Genomic DNA, 25,758 nt, shown 5'->3' with positions numbered 1-25,758 from the left:
GAGCTGTCCAAGTGTTTCCAGCGTCTGGAAGAACTGCTCCAGCCCTCCTTCCTGGGTATGGAATCTTGCGGCATCCACCAGGCCGCCTTCAACTGCATAAAGTGTGATGTGCACATCCGCAAGGACCTGTATGCCAACGTGGTGCTGTCTGGTGACACCCCCATGTCCCTGGGCATCACCTACAAGATGCAGAAGACCACCACCCTGGTGCCTAGCTCCAAGATCACCTCCCCTGAGTGCAAGTCCTTGTGTGGACTGGCAGCTCCATCCCGGCCGCCCTGGCCACCTTCCAGCGGATGTGGATCATCAAGCAGGATTAGGATGAGTCAAGCCCCTCCATCACCCACTGCAAATGCTCCCAAATGGACTGCAAGCAGACGCGTATCATGTGCTTCATGGATTAATGTGGAAGTATAAATTTGCCCCTGGCAAATGCATACACCTCATGCCAGCCTCAAGAAACCAGAATAAGCCTTTGAAAATAAACTGGTCCTTGAAGCTTGTGTATCAGCACCAGATTGTAGAACTTGTTGCTGATTTTGACTTTGTCAACTGTTCCCTTGGTATTTAATACCCTGTACATATCTTTGATTTATACCCTTAGTACATGTGGCTCAGTAACTTCATGGCTGACACGAGGACATGCTTGTGGGAGGGAAGTTTGTGAGTTGGTGAGTCTGTGTGACCTGCAGTCTCCTTATCTCTGCAGGTACTAATGTGTCAGAGCTCAGTGTTCCAGGGTTTTTCTTTATTCTTTTCTGAGATGGAGTTTCGCTGGAGTGCAATGGTGCAATCTCAGCTCACTGCAACCTCTGCCTCCTGGGTTCAAGCTATTCTCCTGCATCAGCCTCCCAAGTAGCTGGGATTACAGGCATGCACCACCACACCCAGCTAATTTTGTGTTTTCAGTAGAGACAGGGTTTTTCCATGTTGGTCAGGCTGGTCTCAAACTCCCAACCTCAGGTGATCCACTGTGCCCAGCCATTCCAGGATTTTTCTAGAGCCTGGCAAGAGCTCCTGAACCAGTTTCATTTCTGTCTCGCTGCTCTATTAGTGTTAAGTCTTGAGCTAGAAGTGGTTTGCATTTACACCTGTAAATTTATTCATTCTTTTAATTTATGTAAGTTTTTTGTACCTAATTCTCAATTTTTAAAGAGATGACCACAAATTTTGGTTTTCCATTGTTATTTGTGTAAGGAAAAATAAAGTGCTGCAGTAAACCAAAAAATACATATAATTTCCTCTAACCTTTAGCTCCATTTTGAAAAATCTGCATGAACTTCTTTAAATTAGTCCCATTAAAATGATAACAGTATTCAGCAGAGTTTATTTTAAATTCTCTTTAAGGCCGGGCGCGGTGGCTCACGCCTGTATTCCCAGCACTTTGGCAGGCCGAGGCGGGTGGATCATGAGGTCAGGAGATCGAGACCATCCTGGCTAACACGGTGAAACCCCGTCTCTACTAAAAATGCAAAACACTAAGCCAGGCGTGGTGGCGGGCACCTGTAGTCCCAGCTACTCAGGAGGCTGAGGCAGGAGAATGGCGGGAACCCATGAGGTGGAGCTTGCAGTGAGCCGAGATGGTGCCACTGCACTCCAGCCTGGGTGACAGAGCGAGACTCCGTCTCAAAAAAAAAAAAAAAAAAAAAAAAAAAAAAATCTTTAAAACTATTTACTGAACTATTATAACTTTGTCAGACACAAGCCACGCACCAAGGGCAAATAGGATATTTATTCTGAGTCCTTATGCTTATGAAATGTATTGTCCTTAGAAGTGAGGAAGTAGAGTCAGGCGTTTAATTTTTAAATATGTATACATTTAGGAGATAATGGAAATGAAATGCTATCTGATTTTGAAGGGAAGAACTGATGTTTAGAAAAGTGGGCTTTGTATAGAACCACTACTTACATTCTTTTAGAAATCTTACTGTCGCCAGGCACAGTGGCTCACACCTGTAATCCCAGCATTTTGGGAGGTTGACAGGAGGATCACTTGAGGCCAGGAGTTCCAGACCAGCCTGGAGAACACAGTGAGACCCCATCTCTAAAAAAAAAACCAAAAAAACAAAAAATAGCCGGGCATGGTAGCATGCACCTGTAGTCCCAGCTACTCATGAGGCTAAGAGGCAGGAGGATCATTTGAGCCTGGGAGTTCAAGCTTGCAGTGAGCCACAATCATGCCATTGCGCTCCAGCCTCGGTGACAGAGGCCCTGTCCTCCCAAAAATAAAAACCTTATTGTGAAAATATATGTTCAGAAAAGTGCACAGATGTACAGCTCAATTTATTACATAGCAACTATCAAGATTTTTAAATATAGAATATTACCAGCATTGCAGAAGCTCTCCTCATACCCCCTCCAAATCATTACTCCTACCTTTATCATAAATCAAGTGTTTATATATATGCATAGGTCTGCTTCTGAGCTCTTTTGTTCCATTAGTCTATTTGTCTATCCTTGTGACAAGCTACACTGTCTGTCCAATAGAATAATTCTCCCACCTTGTTCTTCTCCATGACTGTCTCGGCTACTCCTGGTCCTCTGCATTTTCATTTAACTTTTACAATCAGTTTGTTGAATTTCACACACATAAACTTGTTGAGTTTTTGACTGGGATTTACTGAATTTATATATCAGTTTGAAGTTGAGATTGTTAACAATATTAGGAGGTAACAAACTTTTTTCTTAAAGGGTTAGATAAGTATTCTAAGCTTTGTGGGCTGAGGCAGAATTGGAGATATTATATATTTATATAACCATTTACAAAACATAAAAACCGGCCAGGTGCGGTGGCTCACACCTGTAATTCCAGCACTTTGGGAGTCCAAGGTGGGAGGATCGCTTGAGCCCAGGAATTTGAGGCCAGCCTGGGCAACATGGCAAAACCCTGTCTCTACCAAAAATAAAATTAGCCGGGTGCACTGGCACGTGCCCGTGTTCCTAGCTACTCAGGAGGCTGGGGTGGGAAGCTCACCTGAGCCTGGGAGGCTGAAGCTGCAGTGATCTGTGATTGTGCCATTGTACCCAGGCTAGGCAACAGAGTAAGACCCTGTCTTAAAAAAAAGTAAAAACTATTTTTAGCTTGAAAGTTTCTGAGCCTCAATAGGTACTGGCTGAATGAATTTGGCCTGTGGGTTGTAGTCTCCTGGCCTCATGAATTTCTTTTACTTTCTCTTAGTAATGTCATATAAGGTTTTGTGTTGTGGTCTTACACATCTACTGTTAGTTATATCTAACCCCTAGTTTTCTAGTTCTCTCCTCAGTTGTGCCTAAGCTGCTGTTAAAACGTTCCAGTGAACTTGAAATTTACAGGCGGGCTCACTCTTGCCCTGGCTTGAGTATAGTGTCATCATCATAGCTCACTGAAGCTTCTAACTCCTGGGCTCAAGTGATCCTCCCACCTCACCCTCGAAAGCAGCTGGGACTACAGGCAGGTGCCGCCACACCCAGCTATTTTATTTATTTATTTGTAGAGGCAGACTCTCACTATGTTGCTCCTGCTGGTTCCACTGTATTCTTTCTTTTTTTGCGATGGAATCTCTCCCTGTCCCAGGCTGGAGTACAGTGGCGCAATCTCAGTTCACTGCAACCTCTGCTTCCTGGGTTCAAGTGATTCTCCCACCTCAGCCTTCTGAGTAGCTGGGATTACAGGCGTGCGCCACCATACCTGGCTAATTTTTATATTTTTAGTAGAGACAGGGTTTCACCACGTTGGCTAGGCTGGTCTTGAACTCCTGAACTTGTGATCCGCTGGCCTTGGCCTCCCAAAGTGCTGGGATTACAAGCGTGAACTACCACGACTGGCCAAATTTCCACTGTATTCTTAATTTTGATTATTGGATTCTTACAAATTCTAGAATTCACTTTAGAAAAAAAACATGTCCACGTAGCTGCTGAAATTCCCAAACTGGTGTCTCTCCTTGAAGATGGTAAGCAGTTATTTTAGTCTGTTTGATAGCACCAATATCTCTAGCTACTATGGGCCTGCTATCTTGTCTCACATGCCTGCTTACATCTTGTTGTACTCAGGATATCGTATTAGCAAAATTGTTTGTAGAAATAATCTGAAGTTTAGGATAATAATATCCTCTAGAGAGGGTTTTTGTTTGCTTATCCAAAGAGTTTGGGCAAACTACCACTCTGGGATCACCTTAATCTAATTTCAAAGATTAAGATCCATAATCAGAAGCTTGGCTGCAGTCCTGAGAGCCTGTTTCCTACACTGCCTCACCCTTATTCCTGGGGTGCAAAAGACTGAGGGCTTCAACCAAAAGTGAGGGATGGCCGGGCGCGGTGGCTCACGCCTGTAATCCCAGCACTTTGGGAGGCCGAGGCGGGCGGATCACAAGGTCAGGAGATCGAGACCATGGTGAAACCCCGTCTCTACTAAAAATACAAAAAAAAATTAGCCGGGCGTGGTGGCGGGCACCTGTAGTCCCAGCTACTTGGGAGACTGAGGCAGGAGAATGACGTGAACCCGGGAGGCGGAGCTTGCAGTGAGCCGAGATCGCGCCACTGCACTCCAGCCTGGGGGACAGAGCGAGACTCCATTTCAAAAACAAACAAACAAACAAAAAAACACCAAAAGTGAGGGACACCACCAAGTCCATCCCCCTTTCACAGGCCCTGTCCCCTACTTCTGAAAGGCTGCTAAAATCACTGCTAAGCCTCTGATTCGCCTCCAAGTTTGGCAAATGCTCCCAGGAGAACGGTGGCCCATCACACCAAGCCCACCTCCCAGGGTTCCCATCTCCTCTGCCGTCCTCGTTTAGCAATTCTTCAAAGTCATGTTGGCTCTCTTGGTGCCTTCAAACCAAGATTCTGAAGTATTTTGTCCAGCCTTTCCAGCCTTTCTAGTTAACCAGTGAGCTGGTCAGTCCAAAGGACCTATCCACCATTACCAGAAGCAGAAGTCCTCATAGCTACTTAGTTACATGTGCAGCCTCATATACAATTTGTGAAATGTCGGTACACCATTGCCCATCTTTGATTCTGTGTTTTTTTTAAACAACAGACGCTTATGTGGAAACAATCAGACCTTCGCAAAATCAACTGCTGTCCCCAATAGAAAACAGAAGTTTCTATACTAGGAGTAGAAAGCACAGGTTGCTTCTATCTACCTACAGCAAATAGCAGCTGATTCACAAGTATGCACTGAGAGCCTACTATGTGTGAGGGAAATGAAGAAATGACATTGGCATTTTATAGGAGACTAGATAATCAGTTGGTTGACCTTAAGCTAAACCCCAAGGTTCAGGTTTCAGCTCTCCTGTTTTTTCAATTTATATATTCTTTCCAAGGACATGCAGAAATCTAATTTCCATTGCTTAAATGCCTTTATTTCTTTCAGATCAAACTGAAAAGGCAGAATAGCAACTTGGTAGTTTTGGCCACTAGGGCAACATTTGGCAGTTTTCAAAAAAGGAAACAGAAATGACCGATACGTACATAAAAGTTTCACTAAAAATAAAATAAATGCAAATTAAAACAATGAAATACTATGGTTTCCTATTCAAGTCGCTATATATATGTGTGTGTGTGTGTGTGTGTATATATATGTATGTATTTGTGGTTGTTGTTTGAGACAGGGTCTCACTCTGTTGCCCAGGCTGGAGTGCCAGTGGTGTGATCTTGGCTTACTGCAGCCACCATCTCTGGGGCTCAAGTGATCTTCCCACCTTAGCATCCCAAGGAGCAGGGACTACAGGTATACACCACCATGCCCAGGTAATGTTGTTCATTTTTTAAATAGAGATGGGGTCTCACTATGTTGCTCAGGCTAGTCTCAAACTCATTTTAAAAAATGCTTAGCTTAGGTTCTGGCTTGTGATGTGAGGGGCCATGTGCCTCTAGAGGCATCTACTTGGGTTATGCTCCTGACTTGAGTGGGTAACTTTGTTTTTCTTTAGATGCCATAACAATGGACATGTGACCGTTTGTCGGAAAAACACAGTTCTCTCAATTCCTTGCTTACTGAAGCTCATTCAGGCTGACTGGAGGAGGAAGCCACCTTTCCAGGGGAGTAGGTTGGTTGCAAAAGTGTGCCCAAGGCCAGCTTTCACTGCAGCGGGGGAGCCCTTAGAAAGTCTGGGGGTAAAGGAAGGAGGAAGCAACTAGAAAACAACGGAAGAGACTTCAGATGGTAAGGTTTCTATTTAGTACTTATTTCAAGTTTAGGCCTCCTGAATGGTAGAGGTGGTGACAGGAAGATACCTGAAACCTTGGTTACATAATAAACTTCCTTCTATGACGGTGAGTCATTTCAGAATAGAAATGATGGAATAATTGGAAATCAAGTTGAAGGCTTAAACAAGTCTGCTGATATCAAACTGTTGGAGCAGCCCCGGAGCTATGGAAATAGAGGCATCTGGATGGAAGTTTGTATCCTGGGTTGGCACAGAGATTCCAGTTGAACCAAAACTCCATGAGGACCGTGCCTAGTAGGTTCAGTAAATGATACTATCCATTAAAGAAGTTCTTGCCTGTAAACAAAGGAAGAAAGTTACCTGTCCAGATAAAGCGAATTATAAACTTGTGTGTAATCTGGCAAAGGCCTAACCCTCATATCCTACACCCCCCACTCTCATTCCAAGAGAGCCTGGGTAAACAGCCAGGGCTGGGTTTTCCTCTGGCTGCCAGATGGGGTTAAAAATCTGCTTCTCACCTTCTAGGCTGTAGCAGTGGGGAGTTAATATAAAAAGAAACCGTAAGATTTCAAAGGAAGAGGGACCACACCCATCTTCACAATAAAATGTCATTCTCAATCTAGAGCAGAGGCGCTCAAACATGGTACTGCAGATGCATCCCAAGTAATGTTTCTGGTTAGTGGTTTAAATACTGAGTTTTGTAAATGCTTTACTTTTAGTTTGATTAAATTACTGTAGATCACAAGGGTAGCTATACAACAAAGTCACTCTCAGATATTTGTATGCCTTCTTGAATGAGAAAAAGGCAGACTTTCAACTATTAGTACATAAGCATCTTTTGTTACGTGTCGTCATAGCTAAACGGTTGAATACTGCTCTTCTAGAGCAAGAAAAAGAGAGAGCCCCTGGGCAAAACAGAGCCTAGGCAGAATGCGAGGGAAGAGATGAGATTTGTGGAGGTAAGCAGTGTCCCAAAACTGGGGGAAAAAGGAGCTTAGGAAATGTGATGCAAAGTGAACTAGGCAGGAGGCATGTACGTGAGGCTTTAGGAAGCAGGATTAACCCTCTGCATGTTCAAGTGGACATGCTGGTACTCAGTATTTATATTAGCACAGAGAAGAAGGCAGCAGAACAGTTAGACCACATTAAAGGCCAGTTCTTGTGGGGAGCAGGTTTATCTTTGGAGGTAGAGCTGGGTACCCTTCCCCTCAGTTACTCATGGGAAACTCGTTCCAAGGCCACATAGAAACTGTTCTTGTCATCTAGGCAATGCCAACCAATTGGTCCAATTTCACAGTCTGCGCAGACCAGAAACTTGATGTTGCCCACGTCCTTGGTGAAGCCCACATTCTCAAAAATGAACATGTCCTCAACCAGCCAGTGTTCCTGGAGGAGATCACCATCAGGATTGCTGCCGTCAGACAGAGCTGGCTTCTTTCTCATGGAGGGAAGGAAAAGCTGCAGTGGGAGAGAACATAAAGAATGCAGAAGTTGAACTGGCCCAGTTCCATCAACACCCCCATTCTAGGTACACTTCACATTGCTCCCTAGCAGGAATGACAAACTAAAAAAGAGAAGCCGTCTCATTAAGCTGTAGACGATAATGCTGGGTGGCTCTTCTTTGCCTCTGGTCTCTGCCCTGATTCTTTTTTTTTTCTTTTTTGAGACAGATTATCCCACTGTCGCCCAGGCTAGAGTGCAGTGGCGTGATCTCAGCTCACTGCAACCTCCGCCTCCCGGGTTCACGCCATTCTTCTGCCTCAGCCTCCCGAGTAGCTGGGACCACAGGCGCCCGCCACCAAGTCCGGCTAATTTTTTGTATTTTTTTTTTAGTAGACATGGGGTTTCACTGTTAGCCAGGATGGTCTCGATCTCCTGATCTCGTGACCTGCTTGCCTAGGCCTCCCAAAGTGCTGGGATTATAGGCGTGAACCTGATTCTTAAGAGAAATGAAAGAGGGGCACCAGCTGGGTGGTCTGGGAACTCGGTCTCACTGCTGTCCTCAACATGGGCCCCACATGGTCCTAGTTTCCCTGGCTCATTATGCTTCAGACACACTGGCTTTCTTGCCTTCCTCAAACAGCATTAGTCTGTTCTGCCCTCAGATCTTGGCATGGCTAGCTGCTCCTCGGCAGTCAGCTCAAATGTAGCCTTCTTAGGAGGTCTTATCTAACCAAACAACCTGAATTAGCTTTACTTACTGCTCACTATATATATTTTTCAAATAGCTTGAGGTAAAACTGACATATGAACTGCACATATTTTAAATGCACATCAGCCTGGGCAACATAATGAGACCTAGTCTGTACAAAAAGCAATTTGAAAAAATTAGCCAGGGCTGGGCGCAGTGGTACATGCCTGTAATTCCAGCACTTTGGGAGGCTGAAGCAGGAGGATCGGCTGAGCTCAGGAGTTCAAGACCAGCCTAGGCAACGTAGTGAGACCCCTATCTCTACAAAAAACACAAAAATTAGTTGGCTGTGGTGGTGCACACCTGTAGTCCCAGCTACTCACAGGGCTGAGGTAAGAGAATCGCTTGAGCCCAGGAGGTTGTTGAGGCTGCAGTGAGCTGAGATTGCACCACTGCTCTCCAGACTGGGCAACAGAGCGAGACTCTGTCTCAAAAAAAAAAAAAAAAAATTAACTGGGCATGGTGGCAAGTGTCTGTAGTCCCAGCTACTCAGGAGGCTGAGGTGGGAGGCTCACTTGAGCCGGGGAGATTGAGATTGCAGTGAGCCACGATCATGCCACTGTACTCCAACCTGGGTGACAGAGTGAGATCCTGTCTCAAAAAGTAATAAAGTAAAACACACAGTTTATTTCACTTTAGCACATATATATCAGTGAAACCATTATCATAATCAAGATAATGAACACATTCATTTCCCCTGGAAGTCTCTTCATCATGCCACTCCTACTTGTTTACTTATTGCTTATTTTCTGAAATTACTGTATTCATTTATTGGCTTATTTACCATGTGTCTACCTCCACTAGAATATCAGCTCCTGGAAAGCAAGGAGCTTACCTTGTTCATTACTCGATCTCTAGTGCTTAGAATAGCAACTGGTATACAGCAGGATCTCAATGATTTGTTAAGAGAACGAGCATAGAACATCTAGCTTTGATCTATTCCATCACTGTTAGGGATATACTAGATTTATCTTATAAAAAGGAAAATCTAGTTCTACAATTTGGAATTATCAGCTCTAGGATGCTTGTACCCTCCAACCTATATGACTTCTCAATCATTAGGAGAAGGCCTCTGGCACACACAAAATTGCTTTAATTTCTTCCATATGGATAGTGTATATACTCTTAGCTGTCCCAGACTACTGCAAAATATCATGCCAGCCAAGTTTGCTACTCCTCTGCTCCTCATACGGCTGCTGTCATATCACTTATTTCCCATTTCCCACCCCATGATACACTTTTTTGGTTTTTTGTAATTAAAGACGGGGTTTCTCCACATTGCCCAGGCTGGGTTTGAACTCCTGGGCTCAAGCGATCCTCCAGCCTCAGTCTCCCAAGTAACTGGGGTTACAGTGCAAGCCACTGTGTAATACTGCTACTCCACTCATTCTTTATGCCTCATGTTCAAGGTGTCCCTAACACTTTGTTCTACCTTAAACAAAAACAGGAACAAGTAGAGGCAAAGAGAGTTAGGAATCAAAATTAAGGAACCGGGAAACCTGAATTCTGGTCTCATCTGTAACTTTCTGTGGGCCTCAATTTTCCTATATATATTTCTGTCTTATCCCCTCTACTGTAGGAATGAAATCTCACACATCTTCACATAGACGGAGTAAACTTCAGTGGACTAGTTAAGACATCTAACCAATCAACCAAGAATTTGATGTGTCCAACAAAACAAAAGGAAAACTGACTAAAGCATGAGTGTTCAGGAGGTGCCCAACAAAAGACCACCACCTTCCCTCTCTCAGTTCCCACTTGTGGCACAAAGCGTCACCTGTCCAGTTGTCTCCCCTTTGATCTGTAATTTAAAGGTACTACCATAATTAACAATCCATTCAAGACATCATATTGGGTCCTGTTTGCTCTATTCCTCAACATTCCCATTTCAACTTAGACCCTCTCAGTCAGGCCCACAAGAGTATATCCATATATATGCATATGTATGTGCATCTCTGCCTGGATCTCAACCTATTTACTGCAATGCCAAGGACAACTGCTAGGGCCAGGCGATAGCTATAACACCTGGCATATAATGAGGCTTTCTGGATAGGCTACTGGGAGTGGCAACAAAAAAATTAGTGATTTGAGGCAAACTCAACTTGGTGTGAAGTTGCCAGTGAGATCCCTAACCAGATGGGTTACCTTTGTTCTGTCAGGACCCCAGCGAATCCTGGACAGCCTCTTTAGAAACAGACTGAACACCACAACTCAGTGAGACTGCTGATATACTACTAACAGCACCCTTTTAAAAACAAAATACTACCTTTCTCATTGTAAAAATACATTTTCATTATAGAAAACTTGGCAAGCATGCTATAATATAGATGAGAATAAAAACTGTTACAATACAGAGTACACTTCTGTTAACTTTTTCGTAATTTTTTTCCTTCTGGGAGTTACTTGTGGTGGTTTCAAAACACATCCGAAAATTCTCTGATAATCCTTCCACCTAGAGTGGAGTCCATACCCCTCTCCTTTGGTCTGGGCAGGCCATGGTGATTGCTTGATGAATGTATGTGGTGGTAGTGACAGGCTGGTTAGAAAATGGCATGCAACTTTTGCCATTTCTCATGGGACACTTGTGCTGGGAGCCTTCAGTCACTGTGTCGTAAGTCCGGCTATCCTGAGGGTGCCATGTAGAGATCAGGCTGGGGGGGGGGTCCATGTAGGGACAGAGGTGGCCCCAAATCCTGTTCCAGTGCTCAGGTGTGTGAGCCCTCCCAGCCCACAGGCAGACGCGTGACGGAATGACCTTTCTGACTGCCATCACATCAGAGACCCCCAGTGAGAACTGCCGGGCTAAACCCAGTCGAACCCTAAATTCCTGAGCAAAATATATCACTGTTTGGGCTGGGCACAGTGGCTCACACCTGTAATCCCAGCACTTTGGGAGGCCAAGGTGGCCGGATCATCTGAGGTCAGGAGTTCAAGACCAGCCTGGCCAACATGGTGAAACCCCCATCTCTATTAAAAAATGCAAAACATTAGCTGGGCATGGTGGGGGCACCTGTAATCCCAGCTACCTGGGAGGCTGAGGCTGGAGAATTGCTTGAACCCAGGAGACAGAGATTAGGTGAGCAGAGATCGTGCCAATGCACTCCAGCCTTTTTTTTGTTTTTTTGTTTTGTTTGAGACGGAGTAAGACAGCATCCCTGGCTTCTACCCACTAGATGCCAGTAGCACACCTCCCTCATTCTGACAACCAAAAATGTCTCCAGATATTGCTAAATGTCCTCTGGAGAGTGTGGGAGGAATTGAGAAACATACTGCTTTAGACTAAAGTACTCTGGAACATGAGATACAGTAAGTGCTAGGCCCTGGATCACCTCAAAGGTAGGACTGGCAGTCTAGTTCTCCAATTGTTCCCATCTGCAGGCTACTAGGCTATTCCACTGGGTGGAGTGAGAGAGAAAGCTGTAGGCCACCTCTAACCAGACTCCGTACATACCTTTCTCCAGGCTTAAGGGCTGAGAGTGCTCCTTTAACACCTGCGGAGATGATTAACAGCCCTGCTGTAATTGCCCTAATGGTGGTTTATCTGCAATATGTCACAGTGATGACAAAAAAAAGAGCTACCCCAAACCTTTACGGGGTTTACACCAAAGCTTTAGTTAAGGAGCTCGGCATCTCAGAAGCTGCCTGTTCTAAGGATGGAACTGTTTTTCCCCACCTTAAAATGTGTGACACACAGCAGGGAAAGGACTAATAAATAACTGGTTAGGATCTTCCATGAAATTTTCTACTTTCTATTTACATCACGTCCTAGAAGTTATATTTTTGCTGAAATTAGTATTTGAGAAAAGAAAGGAGAAAACAATTAGGACTGAGAGTAAGGAGAACACTGGGTTGGATTACAGCTGAGTTGTTCGAGTCCAGAAAAAGGGATAGGATTCTTCCAACAATTCTTTCTCAAGAAATAGGAAATTTCCAGAAATACTAAAGCCATTGTTAAAAAACACAACAACAAAAAAACACCTTTTTGCGTTTTTAAAAGAGGGAAAACATTTTAAAACACACAAAATGCATTAAAGAAAATTCTTAGGCCTCTTTCTAGAATAGGGGCCACTGTGTTAGTTGAGAAACAAAAATAAATGTAACATATATAATTTAATTTGCTCACACAGTTTTTGGCAGATCAGTTTAAAATAGTATCAAACAAGAATTAAGAATTTTGGCTGGTTGGAAGCTGCAGTGAGCCATGCTTGTGACGGAGCACAACAGGGAATGGGGAGGGAAGAGAAGGGGAGGAGGGAAGAGGAGGGGAGAAGGGAAGGGGAGAAGGGAAGGGGGGAACGGAGGGGAGGGGGAGGGGAAGGGAGGGCAGGGCAGAAGGTAGGTCCTGTGGGGCGCAGCAGCTCACCTGGCCTACATGCTGAAACCCCATCTCTAATAAAAACACAAAAATTAGCTGGGCATGGTGGCATGCACCTGTAATCCCAGCTACTTGGGAAGCTGAGGTAGGACAATCACTTGAACTCGGGAGGCAGAGGTTGCAGTGAGCTGAGATCGTGCCACTACACTCCAGCCTAGACAAGAGTGAGACTCCTCTCAAAAACAAAACAAAACAAAACAAAAGAAAGATCCTGGCCAGGCCCGGTGGCTCATACTTGTCATCCCACCACTTTGGGAGGCCAAGGTGGATGAATCACTTGAGCCCAGGAGTTGGAGACCAATACAGTGAGTGCGTCTATGTTTTTTCTGTTTTTTTTTTTTTTTTTTTTTTTTTGGTGGTGGTTGTTGTTTTGTTTTTTGAGATGGACTCTTGCTCTGTCACCCAGGCTGGAGTGCAGTGGTGCAATCTTGACCTACTGCAACCTCTGCCTCCTGGGTTCAAGCGATTCTTGTGCCTCAGCCTCCCGAGTAGCTGGGATTACAGGTGCCCACCAACACGCCCAGATAATTTTTGTATTTTTAGTAGAGCTGGGATTTCACCATGTCCGCCAAGCCAGTGTTGAACTCCTGACCTCAAGTGATCCGCCCAACTCAGCTTCCCAAAGAGCTGGGATTACAGGCGTGGGCTATGTTTTTTGTTTTTAAGAAAAAAAAATGAAGAATTTTAAAACAAACTATAAACTCCATTTAGAAGTCTCTTAATTTATGTCAGTTTATAAAGTTAGACAAGACCTTGCCATGGAAAAGATGGGAATTAACCTATACATACTACATACTAGGCACAGTGCTAAGTGCTTTTATATAAATTCTTCCATCTATCATCATCTTCATTTTACAACAAGCTTGTCCAACTCGCGGCCGGCATACGGCTCAGAACGGCTTTGAATGCGGCCAACACAAATTTGGAAACTTTCTTAAAACATCATGAGATTTTTTTTTTGCAATTTTTTTTTTTTAGTTCATCAGCTATCGTTAGTATATTTTGTGTGGCCCAAGACAAACCTTCCAATATGGCTCAGGGAAGCCAAAAGACTGCACACCCCTCTTTTACACAATAAGCAACCTGCATCTCATGGAGGTTAACTTTTTTTTTTTTTGAGATGGTGTCTCTCTCTGTCGCCCAGGCTGGAGTGCAGTGACTCAATCTCGGCTCCCAGGTTCAAGCGATTCTCCTGCCTCAGCCTCCCGAGTAGCTGGGATTCCAGGCGTGTGCCACCACGCCCAGCTAATTTTTGTATTTTTTTTAGTAGAGATGGGATTTTGCCATGTTGGCCAGGCTGGTCTCCCACTCCTGACCTCAGGTGTTCCGCCCGCCTAAGCCTCCCAAAGTGCTGGGATTACAGGCATGCCGCGCCCAGCCTAACTCTTTGAATGTTAATGAATGGTAAAGTCAGGACTCAATTCCATGTATGTTTTAATTCCAAGATCCATGTTCTTTCCATTGACTCCATAACGCCACTAACTTCGTAAAATTAATTGAGAACTCTACTCCCAAACCTTGGAAGCCTTAAAAGAACCCCGGGACCTCCACCAATCTCTAGATCAAAAGTCATCAAAATACCTACAAAACAACAGACATAGATTCCTTTTTTTCCTCCTTTGATGGAAGGCTGTTTTGGAGGAATGAATGCTTCTTGCTCTTCTACTAGACATTACACTTCACGATCTGTTCAACCACATGGAATAATAAAATGGTCTGCATATTTTTAGAAATAATTTTGAATGATAGGATGTTCCTATGGTTGAAATAACATATTTGCACTTCAACACAGAGTTTACCGAAATAAAATTTTTTTTCAACGTTCTCACTTGCGATGATGGTGGTAGGAAGGGTATTAAAATCCCTAAACTGACGGGAAATAGTTTTTCTTCGAAATTTACTTCCAGGACATCAGGGATCTAAGCACTTCAAATATGATTCATCTGGAAAACCAGAGGCTTCCAGTGCCTCGGTAAAGTGGATTGGTTACCAGGGTTATTTTGCCGCGTCCCCTACACCAGTTGTTTCTGGGGCTCCTCTGTGGAGCAGACAGGTGCCTGTCATAAATAAGACGGTGAATTCAGGACTGGCGGGTGGGGTATGAAGTGCGACAGGAACCCGGCCACACTCGCGGTGAGCCGCGGCCGACAGGTACCTGCCGGGTCTCCTGCAAGCCGGCGGGAGCTCCGGAAGCCGGAATGGGGCGCCTCCCTTCCACGCGCCCGCGAAGCAGCGGCCCTGGACGGCGGCGGGGCGCACGTCCCGCGCTCGAAGCCGCTCCAGGGGAGAAGGGCCGGGTGGCTCAGGGAAGGGTTCCCGCGGCAAAAGACGCCGGGGCGGGACCACGTTCCCTCCCTCGCCTCTGGCGGCCCCAGGGGCGGAGCCTCGCCGAGCGGAGGCCCGAGGGGCGGGGCTTAAGGCCGCGCGAGGAGGGCGCGGTCTCCGGAAATTGAGGAGCCGGGGTTCAGATACTGTCCGCGGCAGCTCGTCCGGGAGACTGCGGGTGTAAACGGCCTCCAACCTGCCTCCCTACCTGTCGGCGAGAGAAGAGAGCGGTCCCTGGCTGCAGCACCCGGGAGCCGCAACGCTGGCACAGCACCGCCTTCCGGTTTCGGCCCTCGGCTGACACTAACTCGCTCAGCTGCTCCGCTGGTTCCATTGCCGCTGCCGCCACAAGCTCCTCAGCCACGGCTGCGCAGGCGCTGTTTCTGCTGGCTCGTTCTTCACTGCGCTGGCGCGGCTTGGCGTGAAGCGGACGGTCACCACGTCTCTGCGCAGGCGCCCGCTTCCCCGCTCTGGATTCTACTGCGCAAGCGCCTTCATTCATTGCCTAACCTGAGTGGCTAGGTGTCGGCAGGCTTTGTGACAGGGACACTTCTTGGGACCAGTGACATATCTCCATACCCACCTGGCCACTGGGCTTCACTTAATATTAAAACCTGTTGACCTGTTTAGTTTTCTGAGATCTGAATTTAGTCTCCTGAATGAATGGGGACATTATTGGAGGCAATGTGAAGGTAATCTGGGTCGGACTTCCCATCAAGTTTTAGCCACATTAGCTTCTTAAACTACTTAGAGGGGCATGTATCTTTTTGGTATTGGAAAAAGATGCGTGGAAGCTTTAATTGCTGGTCTCTTCTACTCATTGTGACCATTTACTATGCGGCAAAATGTCAAAGCGCCTTTAGAAACTTACCACATCACCACAGCTTCCTTACGGAATCGGCACTCTTGTGCACGAAATGAGAAAGGTAAAGATCAGAAAGGCTGCAGCATAACTAAAGCCGCTGCTCTTCATTAACTAGGATTGTCAGGAAGGCAAGATTATTTCAGACAGAATAGTATTATATATGAACAAAGGTGAGAACAAATTTAGGAATGGTTAGTAGACCACTGTGGCTGATCCACATTACACCTGGGGAGAAGCGGTAGTAGAGGTAGGTAAGATCAGGAAGGTGGAGTGGACTCAGAGCTCCATGGATGTAATGTCATGCTAAGGAATTTAACATTAATAACATGAACAATGGGAATCTGTGGAATTTTAGGCCAGAAATAACTGTTCGATATTTACTGTCTGATGTTAAGTACTGTAATGATCCTATCTATGCTTCAGAGAGACAACCTATGACTAAATGGAAAGAATAGATTGAAGAGAGGAAAAAGAGTAGAGGTAAGGATATCAGTGGCTATTACCTTGAGTCTAGCTGAGAAAGGCCCTGAAGCTAGCAGAGGGAACAAAGATATGGGAATGGACTTGGAACAATTAAAATTGTACAGAACTTAGAAACTAGCTGGACGTCTGTGTTGTGATGGGGGTGACACAAAGCAACTGCTGGTTTTCCTGGGTTAGATGACTAAGTAGCTGGTTGCCAATTATGGGAGCTTGAAAAAATAAGATGAACCACCAAATTAGGGGTATCTCTGTGTATATATGTGAGCACGTGAAAGTGTACGATTGTGAAAAGAGTGAAAAAGGAGCTCTAAGTTTTACATGTTGATCTTTCTGTAGAACATTCCATCGTAGCTTCAGTGTATGTACTACTTGTGAAGTTGGTCTGAAACTCATTAGCACTGAAGACAGCATGGGAGCCATCAGTCCTTCACCCTCCCCTGGATTTATTCCTGACAGAGGAAAAGCCACGTTTTATAGGCTGTGGTTTAATTAGCAGGCGCAATCCATCTGCCAAAGTTGGCAGGTATCTTTAAGGAAAATAACTTCCTCATGTGGTTGCTCCTCCCTTTTGCTCTGGAAGCATCAGGATTGTTGCAGTTTTGCAGGCCTTCTGCATAGCTGTTTATGTATCACATGCCATAATTCAAATCAAATGGAAAAAAGGACTAGTGTGACTGAAACCCTAAAATTCAAGTGGGTGCTAAGTGAATTCAAGATGTCTCTTCTTTGTTCCTTTGGTTTTCAAGTAACTCCAAGCATGAGAGGGAATAATGAATACAGCAAATCAGGAAAATATTTTACTGAAGAGAATCTCCAAAGTGTAAAGTGGCTACCTCTTACCTGTGTCTAACAGAGAAATAGCGGAACTAGTTGGCAAACACACAAGATGAACAGGTTGAAGAGACGGGAGCTACGGCTGATCCCTACATCTTTCCCTCCCAAATATCTGCTAAAGGCAATGCTGGTTAGCCACAAACTCTCGGCACTTGACACCAATGATTTTTAATATTTTCTTAAAAAAATACAAAGGAAATTAACTCTGTAGGTCAATACAATTCAAGGAAAGAGGGGAAAATGGAATTTCAGAGCAAAGATTGTTTAGGTTATCACATTCCCACACTCCCAATACCCATAAAACAAGAATTTCACTCCATGACACGGAGGAACATTGAATGATAGCTCAGAAATGCTGCTAGCTGAGGTACTGAAACTAACAAAAGGATTTTGGTTGTCCTTGATTATTCTGTCCTATGATGAATAAAATCTACACTAAAGGACAGGTAAAGAAAACTTATACCAGAAAAAAAGACCAAATGTACCAAACACAGCAGTACAAACCACTCCTTGGCAGAAGTGTGCTTCTAAAAGAATGGGGCAGCAATCAGGTAGCTGAACTACTAGGCTACTGTCACTCCCAGCCCATCCCCAAATAAATAGTGTGGAAGTGTAATAGTGTAGTAGTATTTGATTCAACAAAGAAAGGCTTTCACCCCCATTCAAGGCAAACATTGCCATGGCTAGATAAGCCCTGGCAGGTAATAAGACGACTGTAAAATCACAGGTACTTCTAGTTTATCCCCAGTTATAGTGAACTCCCACATTGATGTCATCTTCTCTCATCCCAACATTTGTTCACTCTTTTATGCTGTCTCCAGTGCGAAAGACCTTGGGGAAATAAAAAGATCCTTCAAATAATATACCCTTCTCAGTCTTCCAGGTTATGTCATACTTCAGTGCTGTTCTAGGTTCACTCACATTCCATCACATTGAGTTTAATTCACTTATTCTAACTTCAATTCTGATATACAAACCCTGACCTCCAAAAGAAGTGTCAGATGAGTCTCTCTCTCCCTTGCCCCCAAAGTTTTGTGGGGCTCTCCCTTTGGTTTCCCTCTACAATGGAACTGTGTTGCCCCTAGCTACCTGTAGATGAGAAATGTAGTTGTTCCTGGAAAAAAAAAAAAAAAAAAAAGACTTGGATTTTACCAAGCTTACTTAAATTGGTATCTTTCCAATCATCTAGGCTGGATATTACCCACATCTAGTAGGCTATACTCACCTTGCAACATATGAGGCACAACATACATATAGTACACCAAGCACGTGGTAAGTTAGAAATGACAGGAAAATGCTCCCCAAAGCAGTGGGAGAGGCAATGTGGTCTCTCACATCCATTCAATGTGCATTCTTTTCTCTGGAGTATCTGTTACCCACCCTTCTCAGGAGCAAGACCCAGGACGAGGGGGAGTATGTGTCAAATAAGTACAATCATCACTGCACTGGTGCCTGTAATCAACCTGTGCACATAGTGAGAAACAGACATTCTGGAAAGGATTCTTGATTCTCCCACTAACTGTCCACTGGACTGGAATAGCTCTGGATGGTGCCCCAACAATGGTCACTTCTCACGGAGAACACACACACCAGCATCACAGCGCTGGGTTCCCATGGATGTCACGACTTCCCAGCTGTCGATGATAGGGTCATAACATTCAATGCTACTTAGCAGGGAATTACCATCATATCTGAGTGGGAAAGAAGCAAAAGAAAGAAATGAGTCAGCTGCATGCAGTGGCACGTGCCTGTAATCCCAACTACACAGGAGGCTGAGGTAAGAGGATTGCTTAAGTCCAGGAGGGAATTTGAGAACAGCCTAGGCAACATGGTGAGACCCCGTCTCAATAAAATTTAAAGAAAGAAAGAAATTCGCCTTCTATTCCTTTCCACACAAGTCCTTCATTAAGGCTGCCACTGGAGGCCAGGCATGGTGACTCTCGCCTGTAATCCTAGCACTTTAGGAGGCTGAGGTGGGAGGACTGCTTAAGCCCAGGAGTTGGAGACCAGTCTAGGCAACATAAAAAACTAGTCTGGCACAGTGGCATGCACCTGTGGTCCCAGCTACTCTACTCAGACTCCAGCCTGGGTGACAGAGCAAGACTCTGTCTCTAAAAACTAAAAAAAATCTAATAAAAAATATCAAGTTGCCACTGGAGATATTTACCCCTACCCAAGTCTTGTCTCCATCCAAAAATGAGGATCAGATCACATAGACTCTTGCTCTGGCTACATATTGAGTCTGGATTCGTTTCTAAATCCTCACCCTGCAATTGCATAGAGTCTCCCCCGAAGCACTGTGGCCCCTACATAGCATCGTGGAGTGGTCATACTGGTGACAGTTGTCCAGGAATCAGTGCGAATGTTGTATGCTTCAACGGAAGAAAGGTGGGCTGTACCATCAAATCCCCCCACCACATAAATATGGTCATTCAGCAGGGCTACTCCTGCACCTGGGGAAAATGAAGGCATTAGCAAACGAATGGTACTAAGCCTAGAATCTGAATTATAGAAATAAACTATCGTCACTAATGACTAGCTGAGTTCTACAGTAGATGAGAGATATGGACTGGGTCCATACGGGCCTAGAATAATCTAGTCCAGCACAAGTTATTCCACCTATAAACCCTTTGGCTTGGACTTGAAATGATAAAAGATAAGTAACAATTGTTCTCCTTACTTTCATTAACTCAGAGCCCAACCCTTCTAATTAGGAGAAAGGGAGGAAGAGAAAAAAAGGCAGCAATAAAGGTTGATGGAGGGAAAGGAGTTGTGATTATGCTTCTGAAGCAATTTTTACCCAGAATAAGTAAACCAGAACGGCACAGTGTTTTCTCCTTTTCTACATCCCAGCCTGCTCCACTTCAAAAAGTTCTCGGTGAAGGTAAGTAGCTACTCTTTTGTCCTTATGCATTAAAGACTTTATTTAACATTTATTTAACATGTACTACACAGACAAAATTGTACTAGATATTCTAAAAAGTAGGGAGAGAACAAAGACATGAAGGCTTTTGCTTCCAAATGTATAATCTAGTTGTTAAGTATCAACTGTCTTTATCCTCACTAATATTTAGAGAAAACAGAGAAAAGGAGGAGAGCAGAATCTCATTTTTACATTAATCTACAGTTTGCCCCGTGCACCACCATTATATATGCAAATGTCTGACAGTACCATCTATTGTCCCTTCCCTCAGATCTAGTCTTACCAGAACGCTTGGTGGCCATTGGTGTAACATTAGTCCAATGTCCTGTATGAGGGTCATATTTCTCAACGGAATTTAAGATATTCAAGCCGTCATATCCTCCTGGAAGACAGAGATCATTCCAGAAAGAGTGGTAAATCCTCATGCCCATTTCTGGTCGGTCTTTCTCTGACTGCTTCAACTATTTTAGTTTCAATTTTCCCCCAAGAGTTCCAGTAACTCTAAGAGAAATCTGACAGTACCCTACTTTCTGCTTATAAGAAAAAGATAATCCCAATTAATGGAAAATATATTAACACACACCAGGGTTTTAGTTGAAGGGAAGTCTATGAACTTCATCCTAGTAAAAAGGAATCCTTACTCACAGTCCACTACCCATTGAGTTCTCTCCCATTCCTGCATCCCAGACTCGATACCTAGACAGTAGATCACTCCGCTGGCCACTACGAGTCCGGCACCTTCCCGAGCTGTCTGCATATCTCCCAGCATGCTCCACTGGTCAATGTTTGGATCATACCGCTCCATACTAGTGTGACGCCTGCTTCCATCAAAGCCCCCAGAGACATAGATCATATCTGCTCAGAATAAACAAATTACAGACTATTAGAGAATGACAGATTTCTAAGAACTCTTTCCTCTACAAATTTTCCAAGGATTCTTTAAAAGTCTGGGAGCAAAAACAAAGTATTTTTTAATGAGATAAGTCAATTAAGTTTTATAGACAAGGAAGAATGGGGTAAAATAAAATCCTTAAAAGCATTCAAAGACCACCTGGGAGTTTGCAAAAATACAACTAGTGCCAGTTCCCCACCTAGCACGTTGGAACTTGATTTGCCAACTTTGTAGTCAGTACTGAAACATCCATGAATATCAAACAGCTTCTATTACACTGATATTTCTGAAAGCAAAAAGGAATATTTGTCAGCTGGGCACAGTGGCTCACACCTGTAATCCCAGCACCTTGGGAGGCCGAGGCGGGTGAATCACTTGAGCTCAGGAGTAAGACATCAGCCTGGGCAACATGGCGAAACCCTGTCTCTACTAAACATACAAAAAAATAGCTGGGCATGGTGGTGCATGCCTATAGTCCCAGCTACTCAGGAAGCTGAGGTGGGAGGATCGCTTGAGCTTGGGGAGGTTGAGGCTGTAGTGAGCCGTGATCGCGCCACTGCACTCCAGCCTGGGCAACAAAGAGAGACCCTATGTCAAATAATAGTAACATTTGACCTTAATTTTGTCTCCATATTTCATGCTCCTGCCAGACAACAGGAGAGGTTAAAAACCCTGGTCCAGCCACAGTAAGATGGAAATAATTGCCCTGCACATCCAGCCTACCTCCCAGGGTGGTGGCTCCAGCAAGACCTCGTCGGACATTCATAGGGGCCACAGAATACCAGACCCCATCCTCATCTGCTGTGTAGTCTAGACATTCCACTGAACTAAGGCGGGAACGGCCATCATAGCCACCAATGACGTAGATCCGGTCATGTAGGGACACTGAGGCCACATAACGTCTCTTACGAGTGATGCTCTATGGATTTGGAGAGAAGAGGTACAGAGCATTTCAGTTAGGCAAGTTTTAGGCCTTACCTTTTGCTATCTTCCCTGTTGCATCTGCACACCTCTATGCTTCTTCACCTGTTATCATGAACCCTCCCTGAGTGGTTCATCCTCAAGTGGCTCCCAAATAGCTATCTACTGAACGAAATGCTTGTGGTGCTCTTAAAGATACAAGCTTTCTGCACATCTGCCTCTTTCCAAGGCTTCCAAAAGATTTAACAGCCTTCTGTTATCCAGTATCTGACTCCTTTCTTTTCCATAAGGCACTGGGCTAAGAGACTGATATCCTTCCATAAAGTGGAAAAGTATTCCCACACTGCTAATCAAAGGGCCAGGATTTATTACAAGAACCTTAAAAGGTAGGAGGGTTGGATTTCCATGTTTTTTTAGAAAGTACTATTGTTCATTCAGCACTGAAAGAGACATGCTGAGGAAGACAGATACAAACTTTTTTTTTTTTTCCTGAGTTAGGATCTCACTGTCACCCAGGCTGGAGTGCAGTGGCACAATCACAGCTCACTGCAACCTCGAACTCCTGGGCTCAAGCAATCCTCTGCCACAGCCTCCCAAGTAGCTAAGGACTACAGGCATGCACCACCATGCCTGGCTAATTTTTTTGTTTACTTTTTTGTAGAGACAGAGTCTCACCATATTGCCCAGGCTGGTCTTGAACTCCTGGCCTCAAGGGATCCTCCCATCTCAACCTCCCAAAGGGCTGGGATTACAGGTGTGAGCTACCACGCCCAGCCCAAACTTCTGAGCTCAAATGAACACTAGGTTCAATTACACACAATTTAACATTCAGTTCAGTTTAACACAGCATGACCAATGAAATGTGCTGGGAATTATACAGACAGCTTGGAAAGGCACCTAACTAGTGGTGGCCATCTGAGTTTACCTTGACACAGGGCCACTGACATTACTAAGGCATAATCTTCTAATCTAAACAGTCAAAAACTGTTTAGTGAGTACCTACTATGTGCACAAGACTGCTGTAAGAAACATGATCCTGTTATTAGGCTTTTCTACTCTTAAGGCTGGATTAGCTACGATCTGGAGCCAGAGACTGAGGACATTTAAGCTCCCTCCCAACGAATGGTTTCACCATTATTTACTGGCAAAAAGCTCCACTCCTGAGTCTTGGGGTCGTATTTCTCTACCACGTCGATGGGAGACTGCTGGCTTCCGAAGCCCCCAACCACCAAAAGCACTTCATTGGCTCCTGAAGACAAAGGCAGAAAAAAGATGGGTTAGTTCAGCATCCCTGGATGGGTAACTAGTCACAGGGAAGTGTCAACAGAAACAGTTCTAGGATGTCTTGTTTTATGTGGCTGAGGGATGCAATCTGAAATGGGAGATAATCATAAGGCTGTCGAATGGGGAGTTATTTCTCCTTGAGGCTGTAGCTCTCAAGTCTCTGAAACTTAAATTTCTGGACAACATTAAAACTCTAGAAAGCAAACTTCAACATGACACTGCACCATTTCTTTTTTTTTGGAGACAGAGTTTCACTCTTGTTGCCCAAGCTGGAGTGCAATGGCACAATCTCGGCTCACCACAACCTCCACCTCCTGGGCTCAAGTGATTCTCCTGCCTCAGCCTCCCAAGTAGCTGGGATTACAGGCATATGCCACCATGCCTGGCTAATTTTGTATTTTTAGCAGAGATGGGGTTTCTCCACGTTGGTCAGGCTGGTCCTGAACTCCCGACCTCAGGTGATCTGCCAGCCTCAACCTCCCAAAGTGCTGGGATTACAGGCGTGAGCCACCGTGCCCGGCAACAGTGCACCATTTCAACCTATTGAGATGACTGGCTGACATAATACTTGAGGTCTTAAGTGCAGGTGAGAGGCTAAAGGCACTCTCTGCACTTCTCAGCCTGAAAAAACCCAAATTGGGAGGGTTTTTTTGTTGTAATAGGGAAAGAACTCTCCTAACCTTGTCACAAAAAAAAGCTGCATGTTGAAACTTAGGATCCAAGTGATGGATTTAAAGTCTCTTTTTCTGAATTGAGAAAGGGTCTCGCTATATTGCCCAGGCTGATCTCAAACTCCTAGCCTAAAGTGATTCTCCTGCCTCAGCCTCCCAAAGTGCTGGGATTACAGGAATGAGCCACTGTGCCTGGCCTAAAATCTCTTTTTCATGAACATTTCCTTCTCCAATGTAGTCAACTATATGATCACATTCCCTGCCAATTCATCAAAACCACAAGGCAACAAAAGACTAGAGTTTTAAAGGAAAAGTCTTTTTCTCTATTTTCCCAAAGAAGCTATTCTGACAGCCTTTATATCTTCCCCTTCCCCTAAGGCCTTACTCTGATAAAATACTTCCTACCTTGGCTCTTGGAGACAGGGTCTTGCTATATTGCCCAGGCTGGTCTCAAACTCCTGGCCTCAAGCGATATTTCTGCCTTGGCCTACCAAGTAGCTGGGGTTACAGGTATGAGCCACAGCACCTGGCTTGGCTTTTTCCAAAGAGCAAAGTCTCTTTGAGAAAATCCCCTGTGCATGTGCTCCATTAGAACTCATGGAGAGAACAGTTAGCTGGAGCTTTGGAAAATTCAATCACTAGGAAGCATCTAGGAGACCAAAGTGATCTTACAAGTAACCTGGACTTGAAAGAGCAAATGTAGTACCTTGAAGCTGACAGGAAACACAGATAAACCCCTAATGAAGTAATGGATTTGACAATTATCATCAATTGCTGAGCTAGAATCATTATTTCAAAAGCTAACATATTACTATGAGACATTGTGTGCTTCCTAATGGTGATGAATAGGAAGGACCACACTACCATCTAATGAGTCTTTTTTCTAAAACATTGAGGCTGACTCTTAACAAGCCTCTAGTCCAACCACTAGTTTACAGGCAATACATAGGAGAAGAACATGTTAAATGACACTATAAAGATGCCAACAGCAGAGTCCAGAATGTGGGAAATTCTACAGGTCGAATAGCTTGTTTTCGTCAAGAAATAAATTGATTAGGAAAAACCAAAACAGGATGGAAACATTTTGTATTAAAAAGAGACTGAAAAGAGACATGAAATCACTAGCAACGTGTGGACTTTGTCTGGCTCCTGATTTGAACAACGTAAGTACTCAAAAACAAACAACAAAAAATTATGGAAAAAAAGTTACACAAACACGTACTTATGACAATAAGGAACTGTGTGATTTTAAACAGTGATAATGGCATTCTAGATGTGTCAAAAATTTCATCCTTTTTAGAGACACACGTGGAAGTATGACACATAGTGATGGAATTATATCCAGTCTGGAATTTGCTTCAAAATAGCCTGGGCACAGTGGCTCACGCCTGTAATCCCAACACTTTGGGAGGCCAAGGCTGCCAGATCACTTGAGGTAAGGAGTTCGAGACCAGCCTAGCCAACAAGGCAAAACCCCGTCTCTACTAAAAATACAAAAATTATCTGAGTGTGGTGGTGCACACCTGAAATCTCAACTACTCGGGTGGCTCAGGTACAAGAATGCTTGAACTCGGGAAGTGGAGCTTGTAGTGAACTGAGATGGCGCCACTACACTCCAGCCTGGGCCACAAGGCGAAACTCCATCTCAAAAAAAAAAAAAGCTATGTGTTGATAATTGTTAAAATTGAGTGATGGGTATGGGGGATCATTGTATTACTGTTTTTATGTTTGAGATTTTTCTTAATAAAACATATACACCCACACATAAACCGTGGAGTTTTTCTAAGAGGACACTTGTCTTATGTACTTGCCAAATAAAGTGGACCCTCTCCAAAGTGAGCCAGCAAG

At 44.4% G+C, this 25,758-nt stretch overlaps 2 protein-coding genes across 4 annotated transcripts in view; both read right to left on the bottom strand.

Annotated features, from left to right (window-relative positions):
* Window positions 1–5,317: 5,317 nt before the first annotated feature.
* On the bottom strand, window positions 5,318–15,830 carry RABIF (RAB interacting factor). The gene is made up of 2 exons (XM_011990512.1): window positions 15,246–15,830; window positions 5,318–7,604 (listed from the first exon to the last, which is right to left on the bottom strand). The coding sequence occupies exons 1-2, from the start codon at window positions 15,537–15,539 to the stop codon at window positions 7,359–7,361; spliced, it is 540 nt and encodes a 179-aa protein (XP_011845902.1). The 5' UTR covers window positions 15,540–15,830; the 3' UTR covers window positions 5,318–7,358.
* Window positions 15,831–17,366: 1,536 nt separating this feature from the next.
* Window positions 17,367–25,758, bottom strand: part of KLHL12 (kelch-like family member 12) — a 44,395-nt gene continuing 36,003 nt past the window's right edge. For 2 of the 3 annotated variants that reach the window (XM_011990509.1, XM_011990510.1), the window contains exons 7-12: window positions 23,098–23,204; window positions 21,758–21,953; window positions 20,839–20,997; window positions 20,426–20,524; window positions 19,486–19,672; window positions 17,367–18,910 (exon numbers count right to left, since the gene is read on the bottom strand). In XM_011990509.1, coding sequence (XP_011845899.1) covers window positions 18,784–18,910; window positions 19,486–19,672; window positions 20,426–20,524; window positions 20,839–20,997; window positions 21,758–21,953; window positions 23,098–23,204 — 875 coding nt within the window. In that variant the 3' untranslated portion in view covers window positions 17,367–18,783. The remainder of the gene's footprint in view (window positions 18,911–19,485; window positions 19,673–20,425; window positions 20,525–20,838; window positions 20,998–21,757; window positions 21,954–23,097; window positions 23,205–25,758) is intronic. The other variant, XM_011990511.1, reaches the window with a different exon arrangement.

Source organism: Mandrillus leucophaeus, unplaced genomic scaffold (genome assembly GCF_000951045.1).
Source record: "Mandrillus leucophaeus isolate KB7577 unplaced genomic scaffold, Mleu.le_1.0 Scaffold38, whole genome shotgun sequence".
In the NCBI taxonomy this organism is placed as follows: Eukaryota; Metazoa; Chordata; class Mammalia; order Primates; family Cercopithecidae; genus Mandrillus; species Mandrillus leucophaeus.
This window is presented reverse-complemented; position numbering and strand designations above follow the sequence as displayed.

Bases quoted from the DNA above. Each gene is read 5' to 3' on its own strand.
- RABIF (XM_011990512.1), bottom strand. From the start codon at position 15,539: ATGAATGAAGGCGCTTGCGCAGTAGAATCCAGAGCGGGGAAGCGGGCG. The intron at 7,605-15,245 runs GTAGGGAGGCAG...CTCCCACTGCAG, and splicing joins CTCTCTTCTCTCGCCGACAG to CTTTTCCTTCCCTCCATGAG.